Source organism: Saimiri boliviensis, chromosome 3 (assembly GCF_048565385.1).
Source record: "Saimiri boliviensis isolate mSaiBol1 chromosome 3, mSaiBol1.pri, whole genome shotgun sequence".
Lineage (NCBI taxonomy): Eukaryota > Metazoa > Chordata > Mammalia > Primates > Cebidae > Saimiri > Saimiri boliviensis.
Genome location: NC_133451.1, coordinates 100,995,285 through 101,017,969, shown reverse-complemented (window position 1 = coordinate 101,017,969; position 22,685 = coordinate 100,995,285). Strand labels below are relative to the sequence as shown.

General features: G+C 40.7%; 1 protein-coding gene across 2 annotated transcripts; it reads left to right on the top strand.

The window, feature by feature from the left end:
• The first annotated feature begins 290 nt into the window (after positions 1 to 290).
• On the top strand, positions 291 to 22,190 carry ETNPPL (ethanolamine-phosphate phospho-lyase). 2 transcript variants are annotated; one of them, XM_003929465.3, is made up of 13 exons: positions 291 to 521; positions 3,043 to 3,161; positions 3,738 to 3,897; positions 7,288 to 7,362; positions 9,732 to 9,822; positions 11,650 to 11,766; positions 13,689 to 13,771; positions 15,098 to 15,323; positions 16,785 to 16,939; positions 17,941 to 18,030; positions 18,261 to 18,391; positions 20,687 to 20,754; positions 21,908 to 22,190. In XM_003929465.3, exons 1-13 carry the CDS (start codon positions 313 to 315, stop codon positions 22,034 to 22,036), a joined length of 1,653 nt encoding a protein of 550 aa, XP_003929514.1. In that variant the 5' UTR covers positions 291 to 312; the 3' UTR covers positions 22,037 to 22,190. The 2 variants fall into 2 exon arrangements, with proteins under 2 accessions (XP_003929514.1, XP_074252655.1); XM_074396554.1 differs by lacking the exon at positions 21,908 to 22,190 and having other exon boundaries at positions 20,641 to 20,727.
• The last annotated feature ends 495 nt before the right edge of the window (positions 22,191 to 22,685 follow it).

The window sequence follows — 22,685 nt, the reverse complement described above, 5'->3', positions numbered from 1 at the left end:
CCTAACTCATGAATTTTTACCAGAAAATAAAAGGATACACTAAAAAACAAAACAAAACAGAAAGAACATGGGGAGGAGGGAATTCGCAGGCAGAGGAAGAGGAAAAGCAAAGACAGGCAAAGTTAGGAGAATGAAAAGAGAGTTCAGAGGGATGGCCCGGGCGGGCCAGGGCGGGCAGGGGCGCGCCAGGCCGGGCTGGGTGGTGGCGACTGCGCGGCGAGCCCCGAGACCTGCCCGGGCGGGGGAGGAGGAGGGGCTTGGCGGAGGGCACGGCGAGGGCCAGATTTAAAAGGGAGGTGATCTTAGCTATTGATGCCACCAGTGACCTCCGACGCCCAGGGCAAGAGAACGCCACCACGAGGGATAACGGGAGAAAGGCCAGGGCCGCCAAGGCAGTCCCAGGCTCGTGAGGGAGGTGCGCAGACCCGACAGGGGCGTCCTCGGGGCGCCCGGCACCCCGCTACCATGTGCGAGCTGTACAGCAAGCGGGACACCCTGGCGCTGAGGGGGAAGCACATCGGGTAAGGGCACCCTGGCCGGGAAGAAAGTGCAGAGAAGGGGCAATACCAGTGCAGAGGGTGGAGAGATGAAGCCGGGTAGGGGGCGAGCCAGGGAAGCGCGCTTGGGGGCTTGGCGAGAGCTGGATGCCGCCGCCGTCCTCCGTGCACGCGGCGCCTGCGCCTCCACCTGCCGGGGCCGCGCGGGCTCCCAGAAACGTTCCTGAAGCCCGGGAGCTCTGGGCTCCCGGCCCGCTCGAAAGTCCCCGGCTAGCTCTGCAGCTGGCGGACGAGCGGGGGCTGTCGGCGGCCTAGAGGGGTTGGTGGATGACGATGACGGCCAGTAGCCCTAGCAGACACCGTTCCAAGGATGGGGGGTGGAAGGGAGGAGGATAGCGCCCCGCCACCCCCAACCAGCTCGAAAGTTTTTGGACACTATGAACTCAGAAATACTTTTTCGTGATGGCTCTGCAAACAAACTAATCCTGACAATTTTTACTTAAAGTGAGCGTTTTCTTTTTGCATGCTTGGTTAAGCGGTGAAGGGTTAATCTAGCCAGTAGAAAAACTGGAAACCACCTTCTGTTAGAAAAGCAGAGACTTCATTTAGAAGTTTCTCAGTGAAGCCCCTTGGTCTTCCAAGCTGTGTTCTCCCCAGTCCGCTTGTCTTGCCCTGTCACAAACGACTTGGTAATATAATGGTGAGCATAGATGACTGCCCGGGGCTCTAGCCCTCGTCGGGTGTCATATTCCCGGTGTGACTTCTGTCAAATTACTTCAATTGTCTCTTCTGTGAAAGTAGGAATGACATTCTACCTCACAGGAGCAAGCAGATGAAATTCATATGTTAGTGTTTTGTATGTGGTTTTTAAAAAGGTACGTGTACATATAAATGATGATGAACGACCCCGAAAACTGTAAAATCAGCCGTCTGCGATATTCACTTGAACCACTGCAGCCGGGCCAGTGGCCATGAGAGAGCACTTGGGGATACAAGGAAGAAAACGATCAGCATCGTCTTCCTAGGAATGCTGGGCAGTTTCTCAGACTGAAGCTCTTTTCTCAGACTGAAGCTCCTCGCCTCAACTAGAAAAGTTTCTGGATGCTTTGGAAGACAGTTTGATCTCTCTCAGCCGCGAAATGGGGTCAAAATAGTCCAGTTATTCCCCCGTTAATCAATAACCACCCTACTTTTTCTAATCACTCACTCCATTAGTTTTCGATCTTACTTAGATTCCAGTGAATGCCTAATGGTTTCTGACATGAGCAGAACAAATTCTCTAAAGGACCCGTGGGATGACTGGAAGAAGGAGAGTTTTGCCTGATGTTTAACGGCCAAGGTGGAAAGTGTGTTAGAAAAACAAAGTGAAGTCTGCAGCTTTCAGCCCACATCCTTAGCAGATTTTTTTTTTTTAACTTGTAGCTATAAACTAACAGCTGAGTTTGAACCAATAAGAAATTCTTATAAAATATTATTTTCATCTTAGCTGATGATGCTTAAAAAATCAATATATAACACAACCTTATGCAATTTTAAATTTTGAGGTGACCTATCATTCGTAATAATCAAAATTCTTTCTAAACATATTGATTGAATATATTTCTCCTAGAACTACCTCCAATGTGTGTGAGGGTTTCTGTGTGTGTGTGTGTGTGTGTGTGTGTGTGTGTGTGTGTCTGTGCATGCAAAAATCACCAAAATAAATAAATGTATTTAACTTTAGTTCTCAAATGTTCATAAAGCCAAGATTAGAAGCCTTTATGATATTTCTATGTGCTAAAATGTATACTCCAGACATTCATCCAAATAAAAGTATGGAGGACTTTATTATGCTCAAAAAAACATATTATGGGGTTAGAAGAATAATTGAATTTCATTATTTAATAATGGAAAATCCATTTGATACAGAACAAGTACCACTCAAAATAAATGAAAATGAAAATGATCTATAAAACTTCCTTCATAATATTCAACTCCAGCTTCTTTGTATTTAGGTTTCAGTGCTGTTCATGTCTTTTTATATTAGATTGAGGGGGAGACAGAGATGTCCAGTTTCTTAATTTCCCTGTGCCTTGGTCTCCTCGCCTACAAAAGTGAGAATGATAATAACCTCTATTTCATAGGATTGCCAAGAGGATTAAATAATATTGACAAAATATGTAACAGTTTCTGACACATTAAGCCCCCCAAAAAGCTTGCTTTTTTTTTTTTTTTTCTGGTAGAACGAAACTTCTCAAAGGAAAATTAGGTATTGGTTAGTGTGATTAGAACCATCAGGGAGTGGATTTATGTGCCTCTAATAAATTGTCAAATCACTGCACATTTAGTATAACAAGCAAAAGAAATGTGAACAATGTCATGAATGGGGGATTAACATAAAAGTTTCCAGTTTTACATGAAATGAAAATAAATGTATGTCATCCAGGTTGTGTTTTCCCTTTCCTTTATGTGACTGTACTTTTCCACTGACGGTGACCTTCATTGAGAAGGAAAAATACTGAGAGTAGTCTTACCAGACCAAAGTGTTTCCTTTGATTACTTCTAGGCCCTCATGCAAAGTTTTCTTTGCTTCGGATCCCATCAAAATAGTGAGAGCCCAGAGGCAGTACATGTTTGATGAGAACGGTGAACAGTACTTGGACTGCATCAACAATGTTGCCCATGGTAAATATCCTCTCCTTAAGGGACTTCGAAGGCAATCTTCATGCAATAAAGCAGACTTGGAACACTTAGTATTTGTCTCAGGAATTGCAGTGGCTGCAGTTCCTTTGCTGAGTGTGCCAGTAGTCCTAGCAGGGAAAATCGTAGCAAAATGTAGAAGAGAATGGAACTCACCTTATTTATTATTATTATTATTATTATTATTATTTTGAGGTGGAGTCTTGCTCTATTGCCCAGGCTGGAATGCATTGGCGTGATCTCCACTCACTGCAACCTCTGCCTCCTGATTCAAGCGACTCTCCTGCCTCAGCCTCCTGAGTAGCTAGGATTACAGGCAGCTAATTTTGTATTTATAGTAGAGATGGGGTTTCTCCATGTTGGTCAGGCTGGTCTCAAACTCCTGACCTAAGGTGATCTGCCTGCCTCAGCCTCCCATAGTGCTGGGATTACAGGCATGAGCCAACCCACCTGGCCTCCAGGAATTCAACTTTTGTTTGTTTGTTTGCTTCATAATTCCTCTTATTCCTAGGCACTTAGAATTGTAACTTATTTCTTGGACTTTTGTTTCATAAATTTTAGTGGGACACTGTCACCCAGAAGTGGTGAAAGCTGCTCTGAAGCAGATGGAACTGCTAAATACAAATTCTCGATTCCTCCACGACAACATTGTTGAGTATGCCAAGCGCCTTTCAGCAACTCTGCCGGAAAAACTCTCTGTTTGTTATTTTACAAATTCAGGGTATGTTTCATGATTTCCCACCCCTCCCCATTCCTACTAAACTTTGTCCACACTTTCTTTTCTTTTCTTTTTTTTTATTTTTATTTTTTGCCTTTTTCTTGTGAATCTTATAAAACTTTGTCTACACTTTCACACGAATCTTTCCTTTTGATTCCTTGTGGAGTATGTCCAAAAAGGTTTGCTGAGTGTCTTGTCATTCACAAAGTGATCATACATTAGGGGCCTGGCCTTTCTGATTCTCCCGCTTTATTGCATGACTCTGAATCTAACTGGTCAAAGGATGCTCACCTCTTCAGGCAATGCAATAAGTAGCTAAAGAGTCAATAGGCCAAGGTATTCTTTCAATGAGTGTATAAGGAACTTGAGCCATAAAATAGCTACTAAACAAGCTACAACTTTTTAAATATTTTTTTATTGTTGAAAACTGAGCATATTTCCCCAATACAAACACAAGAAAAGAAGGAAGAAGGAAACTCAGATACATATCAACTTTTTTTAAAAAATTAATTAATTTTGTGTGTGTGCTGGAGTCTCACTCTGCCATCCAGGCTAAAGTGCTGTGGCGTGATCTCAGCTCACTGCAACTGCTACCTCCCAGATTGAAGCAATTCTCCTGCCTCAGCCTCCCGAATAGCTGGGATTACAGGCACCCACCACCACACCAGGCTAGTTTTTGTATTTTTAGTACAGACGGGGTTTTGCCATGCTGGGCAGGTTGGTCTCAAACTCCTGACCTCAGGTAATCCGCCCACCTCAGCCTTCCAAAGTGCTGGAATTACAGACTTGAGCCGTCATGCCCCACTTGAGGCATATTTTTGTAGATGGAGTTTTGCTCTTGTTGCCCAGGCTGGAGTGCAGTGGCACGATCTTGGCTCACCATAACCTCTGCCTCCCAGATTCAAGTGATTCTCCTGCCTCAGCCTCCCAAGTAGCTGGGATTACAGGCATATGCCACCATGCCTGGCTAATTTTGTATTTTTAGTAAAGACAGGATTTCTCCATGTTTGTAAGGCTGGTCTTGAACTCCTGACCTCAGGTGATCTGCCTGCCTTGGCCTCCCATAGTGCTATGATTACATGCATGAGCCACTGCCCTGACCAGGAGAAGCCCCAAGAGGGGTGGGCTGGGTGGAAAGGCCACATGTGAGGCCACCAGCAGTACCTCAGGGTCAGCATGGGGACCCTGGGGCCAGTGCCAATGCACATGGGCTGCTGTCCCCACCCAGGCACCTTAGGCTGCCTCAACTTTTTAACTTAGTTTAATTTTTTTTTTTCTTTTTTTAGTGACAGGATCTCATTATGTTGCCCAGGCTGCTCTTGAACTCCTGGGCTCAAGCAATCTGCCCATCTTGGCCTCCCAAAGTGCAGAGATCACACTTTGAGCCACCGTGCCTGGCCCCAACTTCTGTAAATTCAAATCATTATATAACCATTCTCTTATATATCCAGACTATTATGCAAATATTCAGAAGTATGTTTTTGCAAATGCATGCCAAAATATGTGCTCAAAATGCAATATTAGGGGAAAACTATATAGATATCCAGTAGAAACTTCTATTTTTAAAGTGAAATAAATATATATGAAATTTAACTATTAGACATTCTGTGAATATTTGATTAAATGACTTTCTGTGATTCACTTTTCATTAAGATATTTTAAAACCAAATTTATAGCCAGTGTGGTGGCTTATACCACCGTGCCCAGCTCGGCCTTCCAAAGTGTTGGGGTTACAGTCATGAGCCACCATTCCTGGCCTAATTTTTGTATTTTTTTGTGGAGATGGGGTTTCACCCTGTTGCCCAGGCTGATCTTGAACTCCTGGGCTCAAGCAATCTGCCTGCCTCAGCCTCCCAAAATGCTAGGATTTACAGACATGAGCCACCACACTCAGCCAAAACTAATATTCTTTTTTTTAATTAAAAAATTATTTTATTATTATTTTTAGAGACAGGGTTTTGCTAGTTGGTCAGGTTGGTCTTGAACTCCTGACCTCAAGAAATCTTCCCGCCTTGGCCTACCAAAGTGCTAAGATTATAGGCATGAGCCACCCTCACCATGCCTGGTCAACTAATATTCTTAAAGTAAAAAAGTATTCAGTCTGAATCCTGGCTCTACCTCATATTAGCTATGAGATCTTATTCTGATTAGCCTCTCTGAAGCTGTTTTCTTACCCATAAAAAGGAGATATCAATACTTATAATGTTGTTATGAGAATAAATACAAGTAAAATCCTCAACATGATGTTTAGCAGATAGTAAACATTCCACTTATGATTATTTTCTTCCTTTGTCTGGGTAGTATATTTAGGTTGTCTGAAATATATAGGAAAAAATTTGATATTCATTTTATAGGTAAGGAAGCTAGTCAAATGACAGGTAAACACAGCATAGGTTGGTAGCCAAGCTAATGGGCACTCAGCCTCCCATTCCTCCTGTGAAAATCAGGTTTAATGACAGCTTTTTTGTGTTCTCAGTCATGATGTGGCTGAACTGGACTAAAGTCTGAAGTGGTTAATGTATCCTTAATTTTTATTGGGTTTATTCTATATGTCCCATTCTTTATTGAAAACATCTAGGGAAACTTGTATTAGAACAGTAAAGTGAGCCGGGCGCGGTGGCTCAAGCCTGTAATCCCAGCACTTTGGGAGGCCAAGGCGGGTGGATCCCGAGGTCGAGAGATCGAGACCATCCTGGTCAACATGGTGAAACACCGTCTCTACTAAAAATACAAAAAATTAGCTGGGCTTGGTGGCTCGTGCCTGTAATCCCAGCTACTCGGGAGGCTGAGGCAGGAGAATTGCCTGAACCCAGGAGTCGGAGGTTGCAGTGAGCTGAGATCGCGCCATTGCACTCCAGCCTGGGTAACAAGAGCGAAACTCCGTCTCAAAAAAAAAAAAAAAAACAGTAAAGTGGACGGGCAAGATAGGGGTAGGAGAGGACTTCAACTTATTATTTTGTAAGTTTCTGAATAAATATAATCTTACAACTTTTGTAATTAACATCCTAAATGTTTTTTGGGTTTTTTTTTTTTTTTTTTTTTTTTTTTGGAGATGGAGTCTCACTCTGTTACTCAGGCTGGAGTACAGTGTTGCAATCTTGGCTCACTGCAACCTCCACCTCCCAGGTTCAATCAATTCTCCCGCTTCAGCCTCCTGATTAGCTGGGATTACAGGTGAAGGCCACCATGCCAGCTAATTTTCTGTATTTTAGTAGAGACAGGGTTTCGTTGTGTTGCCCAGGCTGGTCTCGAACTCCTGGGCTCAGGCAGTCAGCCCTCCTCAGCATCCAAAGTGCTAGGATTACAGGTGTAAGCTACCACACGTGGTACATCCTAAATGTTTTAAAAAGAGATTGTATCAACCTGTGCTCTCTCTCTGTGTTATCTTAATAGATCCGAAGCCAACGACTTAGCCTTACGCCTGGCTCAGCAGTTCACGGGCCACCAAGATGTGATCACTCTTGACCAGTAAGTCTTGGACACGATTTCTAAGCAAGAGGCTTCTTCAGAGACAAAGTTGTATTGATCCTATCCATACTAATACCATAAACACATGTGAAAGAAGACAGATATATGGAGCAATGTTTTTAAAATTATGTATTAAGCTGTCAAGGTCAGCTTAAATCCAGAGGGATACTTAATTCCTTCTAAGTACCAGGAAGTAGGAGAGGTTCTCTTGGGTACTATAGGGGATGTAGCTTCATGGAGTTCGCATGAACCATGGCTTACTTTTCACACATATTTATTTAGCTATTATTAAAATGTAAGTAACTCAATCATTTTCCAGATAAAAACACAATGAATTTCTGAAAAATTCACTACCGTCATTATCCACAGTCACTAATTTTAAAGATAACAATTTAGAACAAATTTTAAAGAAAGCAAGCAGCCAGGTAAAATTTAAAACTTTTTCATTAGCTTATAATTATTATCAGTCACTATCTAATCTTACCTCTCAATTTATTGAGTTTATTCATTACATTTTTATTTATTACATTTTAATAATGTATTATTAAATGAATTTATTACATTTTAAACAAGAAATCTGGCAACTTCCATCTTTATTAGAGTTTTTTTTGTTTGTTTATTTGTTTGTTTTGAGACAGAGTCTTGGTCTGTCACCCAGGCTGGAGTACAGTGGCATGATCTCTGCTCACTGCAACCTCCGCTTCCTGGGTTTAAGTGGTTCTCCTGCCTCAGCCTCCTGAGTTAGCTGGGATTACAGGTACCCAACACCACATTCAACTAATGTTTTATATTTTTGGTAGAGACAGGGTTTCACCACGTTGGCCAGGCTGGTTTTGAACTCCTGACCTTAAAGTGATCCGCCCACCTCAGCCTCCCAAAGTCCTGGGATTACGGGCGTAATCTAGCCCAGCCTAGGGATTTTTTTTTTCTTTTAAACTTTTGTCGCCGGGCGCGGTGGCTCAAGCCTGTAATCCCAGCACTTTGGGAGGCCGAGGCGGGTGGATCACGAGGTCGAGAGATCGAGACCATCCTGGTCAACATGGTGAAACCCCATCTCTACTAAAAATACAAAAAAAATTAGCTGGGCATGGTGGCTCGTGCCTGTAATCCCAGCTACTCAGGAGGCTGAGGCAGGAGAATTGCCTGAACCCAGGAGGCGGAGGTTGCGGTGAGCCGAGATCGCGCCATTGCACTCCAGCCTGGGTAACAAGAGCGAATCTCCGCCTCAAAAAAAAAAAAAAAAAAAAAAAACTTCTGTCTACTCCTCCACCCCACCCCACTAACCTCAGATGTAGAGAGTGACGTTACCTATGCACCTCATTTCACGCCTTTCCCAGTTGCTTTTGGGAACTTATAAATTCTTTGCCAAGGCTGATGTCCAGAATAGTACTTCCTAGGGTTTCTTCTAGGATTTTTACAGTTTTAAGTCTTAAATTTAAGTCTTTAATCCTTGTTGAGTTAATTTTTGTATATGGTAAAAGGCAGGAGTCCAGCTTCATTCTTCTGCATATGGCTAGCTTCAATCTTAGTTCTTAAAAAGACCTCCTTTTCCTTCTCAACTAGTATTTTCCTGATATTTGCAAGTGGACATGCTTTAGAAATCATCCCAGACAGAAACAGAGGCCCATTCTGTGATATAAAGTTGTTTTTAAATTTAGTAGAATGTAACACATATTCTTTTAACACACTTAAAAAATGCATACATGTGGCCGGGTGCGGTGGCTCAAGCCTGTAATCCCAGCACTTTGGGAGGCCGAGGCGGGTGGATCACGAGGTCAAGAGATCGAGACCATCCTGGTCAACATGGTGAAACCCCGTTTCTACTAAAAATCCAAAAATTGAGCTGGGCATGGTGGCACATGCCTGTAATCCCAGCTACTCAGGAGGCTGAGGCAGGAGAATTGCTAGAACCCAGGAGGCGGAGGTTGCAGTGAGCCGAGATCGCGCCATTGCACTCCAGCCTGGGTAACAAGAGCAAAACTCCGCCACAAAACAAACAAACAAACAAACAAAAAATACATACATGTAAAGTATTGCATGAAGATATAGAAAACAATTTTTCACATTTAGACAATCTAATTTAGCGATATAATCTAAATACATCAGTTTTTCCCAACTAAAAAGAAATTGTCAATGAGGACACATGCTTGGCTTTCTGGATTTTATTACATGTAAAAGAAGAATTGGACACCTTAAGGGCCAGTCTTGCCAAGAAAAATTAGATCCCATATAGTTAAATCTGGCAACAACGTTGAGATTCTCCAATGGATGCATATGGATGAAATGTAACACTGGTTTTCATATATTTGAAAACATCTCTCTTGGAGTTATTTTGGTTACTGGTTTTTGTTTTTTTTTTTTCTTTTCAGTGCTTACCATGGTCACCTATCATCCTTAATTGAGATTAGCCCATATAAATTTCTGAAAGGGAAAGATGTCAAAAAAGAATTTGTACATGTGGTAAGTGTCTTAGAATCATAACCTGAATGTTAGTACTGAAAGAATGCTTCGTGATAATCCAGCTCGATACTTTCATCTAAATGAACCATGAACACTAAAATCAGGAGCAGTTATGTGGCTTGCTAAAGGTCAAAGGGCTAAATAATGACAGAATGTGATTTAAAGTCTATTGATGAGTATTACAATAGGCAAATTAGTTTAGTAGTTGTTCAGAACTATCATTTTATTTTTCTTGCTTCTTCCTTTTCATTTTCTATCACAGATGCCAGCTCAACATTCAGAGTTGAACTAAGTGTGTATGAATGTCTTTAAGTTGTTCTTGGCAGGGCACAGTGGCTCACACCTGTAATTCCAGCACTTTGGGAGGCCAAGGCACGCAGATCACTTGAGGTTGGGAGTTAGAGACCAGTCTGGCTAACATGGCAAAACCGTGTCTCTAGTTTTAAAAAGTACAAATATTAGCCAGGCATGGTGACAGGTGCCTGTAGTCCCAGCAACTTGGGACGCTGAGGCAGGAGAATAATTTGAACCCAAGAGGGGAGGTTGCAGTGAGCCAAGATCATACCACTGCACTCTGGCCTGGGTGACAGAGCAAGTCTCCATCTCAAAAAAAGAAAAGAAAAGAAAAGAAAAAAGTAAATTGCTCCATATAATAGTGCTAAATTATTATATAGCTTTATTAAGTAAAATAAAGAAACCAACCAAGTTATTGAAAAGTGAAATATACTTGGTGTGTTGTCTGAGGATCAGTGTAATTTATTTTCTTTTTCTTTCTTTTTTTTTTTTTTTTTTCTGAGATGGAGTCTCACTTTGGTATCCAGGCTAGAGTGCAGTGGCACCACTGAAACCTCTACCTACCAGGTTTAAGCGATTTTTCAGCCTCAGCCTCTTGAGCAGCTGGGATTACAGGAGTACCCCACCAAACCCTGCTAATTTTTGTATATTTTTTTGTAGAGACAGGGTTTCACTATGTAGGCCAGACTGGTCTCAAACTCCTAGCCTTAAGAGATCTGCACACCTCAGCCTCCCAATGTGCTGGGATTACAGGCCTGAGCCACTGCGTCTGGCCGAATTTGTTGAGAATCATCAATACTTTCTTTCAAGGTTTTAAGATCTGGAGTAAGTGCTAACACACTCTAGTTTTCTGAATGATTACGATTTGTAGTATTGTTGATAAGTGTTGGCTCATTTTAAATATAGACTAGTTAATACAGTTTCCATTCACTAACATTTTTAAATAGTATCATCACATTTGTTGATTTGAATTTTCTATTTATGTGAACAGGGATACAGTCTTGATATATAATAGTCTGGAAGCGCCGGGCGCGGTGGCTCAAGCCTGTAATCCCAGCACTTTGGGAGGCCGAGGCGGGTGGATCATGAGGTCAAGAGATCGAGACCATCCTGATCAACATGGTGAAACCTCGTCTCTACTAAAAATACAAAACATTAGCTGGGCATGGTGGTGCGTGCCTGTAATCCCAGCTACTCAGGAGGCTGAGGCAGGAGAATTGCCTGAACCCAGGAGGCGGAGGTTGCGGTGAGCCGAGATTGCACCATTGCACTCCAGCCTGGGTAACAAAAGTGAAACTCCGTCTCAAAAAAAAAAAAATAGTCTGGAAGCAAATCCAAGTTTCTGTTCACAATTCAAAGATGTCAATTCTTCACAGAATTTAGAAATGTTAAGAAAAAAAAGAACAGAAAAACCTAAAGTATCTTAAGTTTACGTGATCACCATGCTAACATGTCCTTGTGAGGAAATGCCTTTTCTTTTAAGGGTTGTAGAAAGGACAAATTACAAGCAACCACCTCATTTGATGTTTTCAGGCACCAACTCCAGATACTTACAGAGGAAAATATAGAGAAGACCATGAAGACCCAGCCAGTGCTTACGCAGATGAAGTGAAGAAAATCATTGAAGATGCTCAGAGCAGTGAAAGGACGGTTTGTATTTATAGCTTTAACATTTTTTATAAAATCTTAACATTTTTTATAAAAGGGATTGAAACTGTTGGAATTCACTGAAGAAATGCATTATTACAATCATGCCTCTAAGACTATTTGTATTTATCTGGGAAATACAATCATTATCCAGTTCCAGAACTGGTGGCTTAATTCTGACTTTTTCAGTGGTATGCAGGGTCTAGTCTAGAGGGATAGGGGAAGAGAGAATTTTAAAAGGTGGTAACTCAGGGATGGATTATTTCAACTGATAGTAACACCAGGGGTCATTATATGGTAAAGGGAAGAGAAGAGGCAAACAAAGCAGCCCTGGGACCTCAGGACCAATGCAGACTTCCAGACCCACAAGGGAGCCTTGGTGCTTCTCTTGAACTTCAACCTCCTTGAAGCCATAGTGCCTGGGGTTGGTTTGCACCTGGGTAACCCAAGGCAGAAAATGTTCTTCCCATTTGGGCCTGGACTTCTAAGACAGAAACAAAATCCTTGAGCAGGAGAAAGTGTTTTCACTTTCTCAGTCATCACCCTACTGTCTTCAGCTTAATGTTCAACTCTCAGCCCATCTGTAGGTTATTTATGTGGATTTTGATGCAACTTGACAATATTTTGCCTTAAAATTGGCTTATGGCATAGACTTGGCTATTGAAAAAAACAATCTTAATTGAAATAAAAATGAGTACTTTTCTTTTTCTAATTAACTCAAATATTTGTGTCTTCATGACTGGAGAGCCATTCACATTTCTTAGCTGCTTCTTTTTCTTTCCAACCCATTTGTTTTTCATATCTTCTGACGAGAAACATCTGTGCAAGTAGACCTGAAGTTCTACGTGTTGTGGGGAGCTTCATACTCTTCCTCTTCAAATGTGCTCTACACCTGTTTAAACAAATGTCAATTCTTCACAAACGCTTTTAGGAAAAAATTTAATGCTTTTAGGCAAACAATGCTTTTAGGAAAAAAATTACATTATTTACATTAACAAGATCTTATGGACCACTGCTGCTAACAGAGGGTTTGAATAATTTTTTGAGAAGATTAGCATTCAGCATTTATTGGATTGTTGTTATCATATTAGCAGTGATGGAAACAATGAACAAATAAAATCAGTCCTTCAGAATATTAGATGTGCTTGCAAAGTCATGGAATCGTATAGTAGAAATCTTGAGTCCAACAGCCTCATTTTGCAGCTAAGAAACTAAATATCTAAAAAGTGAAGGATTTAATCTAAGGTCATACAGTGATTAAGGGGTAGTCTGAACTAGAACTTGGGTTCTCTTGATTTCTTATCTCACATGCTTTGTGCTTTCTCTTCAACATTATCTATTTCCTACTTTCCTTTTCTTAGCCTCTAGGATGCTTCATCTGTAGTTTCTATTGTTAATTGTTGAGTTAAGCGTGGTTTAGGGCAAAACCTAGAAATACAGCATAGTAACTATAGTGTGTGTCCACCAACCACCCTCCCATTTCCACGGTGCAAATTCCAGCCTCAAGTCGCCCCACTTTACAAGCTTAAGAAACAGGCATCACAATAATGCCTTTGGAACCTAGGTAATTTTTTTTACAGGTTCATAATCAAAGACTAATGAAAGTGTCAGTCATTTTCAGTTCATCCTAATGAAACCGCTGCATGTAATGATGGAGAAATGGACGTTGCCCTCCAATCTCCTCTATTTCTTATGGTAGCTTTATTGGTATTCTAGATTTTCAGAAGTTAATGATTTAAATCAATTGCTTTACCAACATAGACACCTTTTCCTTTTTCTTTAATCAAATAGCCAATTTGACACTTGCCATTCCTAGTTCTATTCCTAGCCATTTTTAAAATAACCTGCTCTATAAGATATCCTCTTTGGGGGGGAGGGGTTGTAGGGGGACCTAATGGACTTTGACCCCATCTTCTCTTGTATAGATTGCTGCCTTTATTGCTGAATCCATGCAGAGTTGTGGCGGACAAATAATTCCTCCAGCAGGCTACTTCCAGAAAGTGGCGGAGTATGTACTTGACTTGGGCCTCTCTGGTCAAACTGAGAGCACGGTGACAATTCTGTAGGGTCATACGAGTTGCAAAAATATTAAAATAATTACTGATTAGCTGGTAAATAGCCAAACCCGAATGCCTGCCACCCCAGGACTCCTGGTTGCTCTCTCAGCCCTCCCCAAGATCCAGAAAGTACAAGGTTTACACATGGTCCAACAGCAGGGGTTCAGAACGCCACTCCAGCCCCTAGCCTACATCCTCTCTGATTGACTAATACCAAATATATATTAGTCAGCGTTCTCTAGAGGGACAGAACTATCCAGGGGAGTTTATTAAGTATTAACTTACATGATCACAGGTCCCACAACAGGCTGTCTGCAAGTCAAGGAGCAAGGACAACCAGCCCAAGTCCCAAAACTGAATAACTTGGAGTCCGATGTTTGAGAGCAGGAAGCATCCAACATGGGAGAAAGATATAGGCTGGGAGGCTAGGTCCATCTCTCCTTTTCATGGTTTTCTTCCTGCTTTATATCCGCTGGCAGCTGATTAGATTGTGCCCACCAGATTAAGGATAGATCTGCCTTGCCCAGCCCACTGGCTCATGTTAATCTCTTTTGGCAACACCCTCACAGATACACCCAGAATCAGTACCTGATGTCCTTCAATTCAATCAAGTTGACAGTATTAACCATCACACAAACCTGCCCAATTAGTAAATACTTGAAGATTAACCCTATTAACAACTACTTGTTTGATTCTTTCTCTTCCCACTTAAAATAATGCACTAGGACTGGGTACTGTGACTCATGCCTATAATCCCAGCACTTTGGGAGGTCAAGGTAGGAGGATCACTAGAGGCCAGGAGTTCAAGACCAGCCTGAGCAATATAGCAAGACTCCCTCTCTACAAAAAATTTTTTAAAATATTATCTGGGCATGGTGGTGCATGCCTGTAGTTTCAGCTACTCGGGAGGCTGAGGTGGGAGGATGGCTTGAGCCCAGGAATTTGAGGTTACAGGGAGTTTGATCCCACCACTGCACTCCAGCCTGGGCAACAGGGTGAGACCCCATCTCTTAAAAAAATAAATAAAAAATACTGCAATATAGCTTACTTTAAGCGCATAAACCCAAATAGTATGGAATATATTTCATCTAAAAATTATGTGACTATATTGTAAAGTCAGTGATATATATGTGGGATTTAGAGTGCTGAAATGTTTTTAACAAAAATTAAGGCTTCAGGTTAACAATTTTTTTTGTCGTCAATAATTGGCATCTTTGTGGGTGGGTCTCGGGACTCTCAGTGACCTGAAGGCATTAGACTGCTGCTTTGCTTTTCAGGTATGTACACGGCGCAGGGGGTGTGTTTATAGCTGATGAAGTTCAGGTGGGCTTTGGCCGAGTTGGGAAACATTTCTGGAGCTTCCAAATGCACGGCGAAGACTTTGTTCCAGACATCGTCACAATGGGAAAATCGATGGGCAACGGCCACCCAGTGGCCTGTGTGATAACAACCAAAGAAATTGCAGAAGCCTTCAGTAGCTCTGGGATGGAATATTTTAATACGGTAAATTATGGTATCCATCTTTAATGCTAAGAAGGAAAAATAGTGCCTGTTCTTGTATTTTTTGCCAATGTAGTGAAGAATAAAGCTCAGTATTGCCAGCTAACCACCCAGAACTCTGGCCAAACTGTTTTTTTCTTATTTTAATAAAATATCATATACATATATGTGTGTATATATATATGTATGTGTGTGTATGTATATATATATATATATATATATATATATATATATATATATTAGCTTTAAGTTCCAGGATACATGCACAGAATGTGCAGATTTGTTACATAGGTATACTTGTGCCGTGGTGGTTTGCTGCATTTACCAATCCATCTTCTAGGTTTTAAGCCCCACGTGCATTAGGTATGGCCAAACTTTTATTTAACCAGATTTCATTCTATCTATCTGGCAAAATGCTCCTTATATTTTCCTTGTATATCTTTACCTATCCTAAAACAGTCTTATTAATTTTTCCAATGATAGATGGTTGCCCTGCTAAATTCTAGAGGTTATGATATTGTCATTTCTTTGTTTCATACCATACTTAAATTTCCAAAACACTTTTAAAGTGTTTTGATGACTCAGCACTATAAATGTTACATGGCTGCCATAAGAGATACTGTATTTTTATCTTAGGGAAATTATATTTCTTTGCTTTATTCCCATAAGCTTTAAGCTTGGAAAAATTATTGTAGTTTGTGTAGTATATATAATAGGACTTGTTACAGCTAAAAGTAAGATTCAAATCTGAGGACAGGCCAGGTATGGTGGTTCATATCTGTAAGGCCAGCACTTTGGGAGGCCAAGGTGGGTGGATCATGAGGTCACGAATTCCAGACTAGTCTGGCCAACATGGTGAAACCCCATCTCTACTAAAGATACAAAAATTAGCCTGGCATGGTGGTGCATGCCTGTAATCCCAGCTACTCAGGAGAGTGAGGCAGGAAAATCACTTGGAGCTGGGAGGCAGAGGTTGCAGTGAGCCTAGATCCTGCCATTGCACTCCAGTCTGGGCCACAGGCCAAGACTCCCTCTCAAAAAAAAAAAAAAAAAAAAAAAAAAAGTCTGAGGACATAAATTATTTCGAGAAAATTGTCACTGCTTAGCTGTTTTTACTCAGCTCTTCAAGGGCAGGAGCCCCTGTTTCTCTCACTGGGCAACACTGTGAAATCCTTAATTCCCAAAATAATGTCTGGTGTTTTGTTTGGATGAGCAAATAAATTCTCTGGTAGTCCTTCATATGAGTTATGCAGCTTGGAGAATATAGTTCAGAATGAATTTTCACTCAATGCTGCATAAATAGAATCATGATCTATTCTAAATATGAAAAACTAATATTACAAGAGAGTATTTTATTAAATTATATCTTCACTTAAGTATGTATGAGTCAGATTTCTCAGGGATGAGGGAATACCACCAATTCGACTGGTTTATTTTCTCAATTGTCCTTTTTTTTTTTTACAGTATGCAGGAAATCCAGTATCTTGTGCTGTTGGTTTGGCTGTCCTGGATGTAATTGAAAATGAAGACCTCCAAGAAAATGCCACCAGAGTAGGGAATTTTCTCACTGAGTTACTGAAAAAACAGAAGGCTAAACACACTTTGATAGGAGATATTAGGTAAGTTCATTATGAAGTTGTCATGTAGTTACTCCTTTTTTTCAAAATCGTAATAGCTTATAGCCTGAGCAACATGGTGAAATCCCATCTCTATTAAAACTACAAAAAATTAGCCAGGCATGGTGGCACACACCATAGTTTCAGCTACTCAGGAGGCTGAGGCATGAGAATAGCTTTAGCCTGGGAGGTGGAGGTTGCCGTGAGCTGAGATTGTACCACTGCATTCCAGCTTGGGTGACAGAGTGAGATCCTTTCTCTAATAATAATAGTAATAGCAGCTTGTATTTTATCTTATAAGTTTACAATATAACTACATATAGAAAAACACCAAAAAACAGAGATAGCGGAAATTATTCTTATTCCAGAATTCACTTAACATTTGTGTGGGGCCAGGTGTAGCGGTTCACATCTGTAATCCCAGCACCTTGGGAAGCAGAGGCAGGAAAATTGCTTGAGCCCAGGAGTTTGAGACCAGCCTGGGCAACTTAATAGTAACATAATAAGATCTTGTTACTATTAAATAAACAAATAAATAAATAAAGCAACAACAACAAAAAATATTTGGGTATGTCTTTCTTGACTTACACTTTTTAAATAAAGTTAGGATAATGTCAGCACCCAAAAGAGGAAAAGAAGGAACTTAATGTAACTCTAAATGTTTTATTGAAAATTATTTAAAGTGCTATTCTGAAAAGCTGGATATTTTTCATATTCATATATTTCATATATATGTCAACATTTACCATCATAAACATCCTAAGAAATTAAATAGCATGAAAGGGTTGTTTTTTAAGCCTTTTTCTTTTATAATTGAGAAAAGAAAACTGGATGACAAAAACTAATTTATTTTCAAAAGTAGAAACAACTGTAAACAGACTGGTATCTTGGATTGGTTAGAATTGAACTTTGAAATTAAATGCAAGTTTGGGGATAGTGTTAACGTTTTGTAACCATCAAATGTTGGACAGATTGTGTGTCAAGTTTTGCTTCACCTCTCGCAGGGGCATTGGCCTTTTTATTGGAATTGATTTAGTGAAGGACCATCAGAAAAGGACCCCTGCCACAGCTGAAGCTCAGCACATCATCTACAAGTAATTCACCCCCACCTGTTTGGTATCTTGGCTCCCTAATGTCTACCCACTTGAAAGCTTATTTGGCTTCCTCCCATCCCTCTGAAAAAGGAAAGTTTAAAATATATCCTATTTATAATGTGGGCTCCTTAAATGCAAAATACTTAACTGCTCTATTTTTAAATCATTCTTCAGTAAGTAATTGTAGTTATCCTTTGCATGCACTCACATGCATTTCCTGCACAAATTAGGATGAAAGAAAAACGTGTGCTTCTCAGTGCTGATGGACCTCATAGAAATGTACTTAAAATAAAACCACCTATGTGCTTCACTGAAGAAGATGCGAAGTTCATGGTGGACCAACTTGATGGGATTCTAACAGGTGGGTCCATGGATCTTTAAAATGTCTCCTTGTTCCCTCACCCAGACCCATCCCCCAACCCCTGGCCTAGCCCTAATGACCATATGCATCTTGTTATTCATGATGGAAGAGAGGCAGGGAAGAAATAAATGTGTAACTTTCCATTTAGGACTAGAAAAAGATAGCTGAAAAAAATCACTACATGGACTCTTAAACTGAAATTTTCAGTTTGTACTCATATAACTCCAAATATAAGTTTTTGCTGAAAGAGCATACTGTTTTGTCATTTATTTTTACGTTAGACTAGCTAGCCTATTTAAAAGTGCATGTCTGCATTGTGCCATGTACCACAAAAACTGCAGTGTATAGTATTTCAGCATTGTACCATTAATACATGAAACGTTCCTAATAAAAAAAAATTATAGGCTACAGTATGACAATTCTTTGCTATATGGTGAATCATTTAACTTTGCAGGGTTTTTGTTTGTTTGTTTGTTTGTTTTTTCTGAGTTAGAGTCTTCCTCTGTCGGCCAGGCCGGAGTGCAGTGGCGCAATCTTAGCTCACTGCAATCTCTGCCTCCCGGGTTTCAGCAATTCTCCTGCCACAGTCTCCCAAGTAGCTGGGATTACAGGTGCGTGCCACCACGCCTGGCTAACTTCTGTATTTTTAATAGAGATGGGGTTTCACCATGTTGGCCAGGCTAGCACTGATCTCCTGACCTCAGGTGATGCACTCAACTCAGCCTCCCAAAGTACTAGGATTACAGACATAAGCCACTGTGTCCAGCCTAACTTTGCACTTTTAATTTTTAGTGTTTATTTTTATTTTTTTTCATAGATGGAGTCTTGCTCTGTCACCCCGGCTGGAGTGCAGTGGCCCAATCTCGGCTCATTGCAACCTCTGCCTCCCAGGTTCAAGCAATTCTGCCTCAGCCTCCTGAGTAGCTGGGATTACAGGCACCCACCTCCATGCCCAACTACTGTTTGTATTTTTATTGGAGATGGGTTTCACCATGTTGGCCAGGCTGGTATAAAACTCCGGCCTCAGCTTCCCAAAGTGCTAAGATTACACATGTGAGCCACCGCACCCAGCCTTAATTTTTAATTTTTTTCTTTTGCTTTTTTATTTAAAAATATTTAAAATATTAAAATATTCTTGTTTTATTACTATTTAACTTTTGAGGAATTTTGTTATTCAGAGTTACAGTCTAGCAAAAAAATGTATCTTTTGTTTATCTGTGTTATGTAACCAGGTTAATTTATTTTTCTTTTATGAACATATGTTGGATTAGAAAGTAAATTAGCACTGTAAAACCATGTTGAAGAGCATAAAGCGTAATCAAAATGATAGATATTGTTGTTTTTGCTTTAGTTGTATTTTTACAATTCAGGCCAGCATGGTGGCACACACCTCTAAGATCCCAGCACTTTGAGAGGCTGAGGTAGGTGGATCACTTGAGTTGAGATCAAGATCTCTCAGGAGTTGGAGGTCAGCCTGGGCAACACGGTGAAAGGCTGTCTCTATAAAAAAATACAAAAATTAGCTGGACATGGCAGTGTGTGCTACTGTAGTCCCAGCTACTTGGAACTTGGCTGAGATGGGAGAATTACTTGAGCCTGCAAGGTGGAGGTTGCAGTGAGCCATGCCACTACACTTCAGCATGGGCGACAGAGTGAGACTCTATCTCTCAAAAAAAGAAAGAAAGAAAAAAAGAAAAGAGAAGGAGGGAGGGAGGGAGGAAGGAAGGAAGGAAGGAAAAGATTCAACTTCTCTACTCACCTTTCAGCCTTTTCGGGTTATGATAAAGCCCGGAAGCCAGGAATCAATATAGCATACAAAACAGATAGTGAACAGTGGATGTTTGGAAACTTGAGAGTTCATGTAAGTTATTCATAATACAGTCACTGTCTTTGGACCCAGAGAATATGCTCACAGCCAGACCTGGCAAGCATTCTCACAAGCAGGTGTGTCCTTTGGTCTCATAGGGCCGGGTAGAAGAGAGAGTGCAGCTTGGGGCAATCTGTCACTGTATGTCTGCATCAACTCAGAGCTTGAGCATTAGTAATAGTGGGCCAGAAGAATTTGAATAAAGTGAATGAGGCATAGGTATAATGGGCTTAGTGCCATTTATAAATGATAATGGCGAAATACTACAAAAATATCTTAAAGCAATTTAATAGTGACATTATTTTAACACATTACATTTCCTTCTATTCTTCATTAAAGATATTGCTAAGATACCAAAAAGGTTTTTTTTTTTTTTTTTAAGGATTTTATGTTATTCTGTCTTCTCCATAATACCTTCCTTGATTTAGTTTTAGAAGAAGCCACGGGAACCAAAACTGAAAGCGTGACCTCTGAAAATACTCCATGCAAAACAAAGGTAAGAGTCGGCTACTTCATTTTTAGGGGGAAAGTTTGAAATTTGAGGAATGTTTAAAAAGGAATACAAATTTTCAAAAAATTGCGCAATGACCATTAGAACAATACCAGCCTGTATTAGGTTGGCTTATTATTGCAATTTTGAGTGCACAATTAAATTTCCACAGCAAGTATATCATTTGACAGGACCAAAGCCAAAGAACCATTCTTCCAAGATCATTCCCATACCAAAGACAACCTCGAGGACCTGCAAAGAGGGCCTATGAAATACATAGAGAGATGATAAAAACAGCCCAAGCTCCTGACACTGCCTCCGATTCTCACACACTGCCTTTACAATCAGCAGAAGCATTAGCAGGGAGGTTCTGAAGTGCCAGAGTTTGGTTCTGAAATAAGCTAAGATGTAAGCTTCGAATGGCAGCCGGGCCTGGGAACCGTCTGGCACTGCCTGGCCTAGTTTCTGCATTTGATGTGCTTCCAGCAGAGGGCCTTGCCATTCTCTTCTGAGCTGCCCAGGGTGTGAGAAAGAGCACCCTGGGCTGGGAAACAGAAAGGCAAAAACTTGAGACGCTTTGTTGCATAATTTGTTGTTTGTTTACGAGTTAGATGCATAAAGGAACACTCAGTGCCTCAAGCCTGCCTGCGCATGCAGTGGAGTCAGCAGTCTTCTTCCGTGATTAGAAAACATCAGGCTGTTTGAATGAGAGCAAGTGATTTGCTAACGGCATGACTTCTGTCTTGTCTAACAACACAAACCAATTATAGGAATCAATTATTCTTTGATGTCAAGAGTAGTTTATCAAGGCCAAGACAGAAGCTGTAAAAACTGGTTCCTTAAGCATTAAAAAGAGTCCTGCAAAAGCAAACAAACAAAAAAAAGTATTCAGTGGAAAAAATCCCACTTTGGGGTTAGCAAAGTTGGCACACATTTTATGAAAAGTTGACTTGGAGTCCCAGCTTTTCCGTTGGCATCACATTTTAAATGTCTGTTGAAGATACTGAGGAGAGGGTGTTGTACAAAGGAGCAAGCGGTCTTGCTTTGTTTGGTTTTTCTGTGTCCTTTGTTTGTGTGTAGGCTTGTTAAGTCAGTCCTGTGGAGATAGGTTGGGATTAGAGATGGATGCCTACTGAAGCTTTGTGTGCCTGTCTTGCAGATGCTGAAGGAAGAACACGGAGAACTGCTTAGGGACAGCATCACTGACTCCAAAGAAAATTCCAGCAGAAAGAGAAATGGAATGTACACAGATACACATGCGCTGCTCAGTAAGAGGGTCAAGACATGAACAATTTGCATTTTAAAGCAAGATGCGATGTCCAGAGTTATAGACAATGAGTAGATGTTTCTCATCAGTTAATAGCTCTATTGTACCTCTAATAGCTCTACTGTCACTCAGTTTAGATTCATAAATAAAAAGGTAAATGAGTCATCAATATAAACTAAGTGATAATCAAACCATGTCAAGATTATTAGTTCAGCCTGTTAATTTCCTTACTTAAGATTTCTGAAGCTACCTAATTTATTCTACTAAATGCAAGCTTGCAAACTCAAAATTAAGTTGGCAGGTTTACCTCTCATGTTTTAATGTTTCAAATTAGCGAGCAAAGTCTAATAGGTTCCTTTGCTTTTGAGACCTAGTGCCTTAAAATATGTCTTCTATAATGATTTTATATGTAAAAGTGTATTTATTGACTGTAATAAAATAAAATATGATGTAAACAAAAAAAAATTACTAGGAAAGTGTTTACCTGTCCTTTGCAGAGAATATTAAGGGTTGGGATGGTAAAAGCAAAGTCGGCCGGGCGCGGTGGCTCAAGCCTGTAATCCCAGCACTTTGGGAGGCCGAGGCGGGTAGATCACGAGGTCAAGAGATCGAGACCATCCTGGTCAACATGGTGAAACCCCGTCTCTACTAAAAATACAAAAAAAATTAG

What these genes read in the sequence shown, in the direction of transcription:
- ETNPPL (XM_003929465.3), top strand. Translation starts at nt 313, where the DNA reads ATGCCACCAGTGACCTCCGACGCCCAGGGCAAGAGAACGCCACCACGA. An exon ending in GATGTGATCACTCTTGACCA is followed by an intron (nt 7,363 to 9,731) that starts GTAAGTCTTGGA and finishes TTTTCTTTTCAG; the next exon opens with TGCTTACCATGGTCACCTAT. An exon ending in TACTTCCAGAAAGTGGCGGA is followed by an intron (nt 13,772 to 15,097) that starts GTATGTACTTGA and finishes TTTGCTTTTCAG; the next exon opens with GTATGTACACGGCGCAGGGG.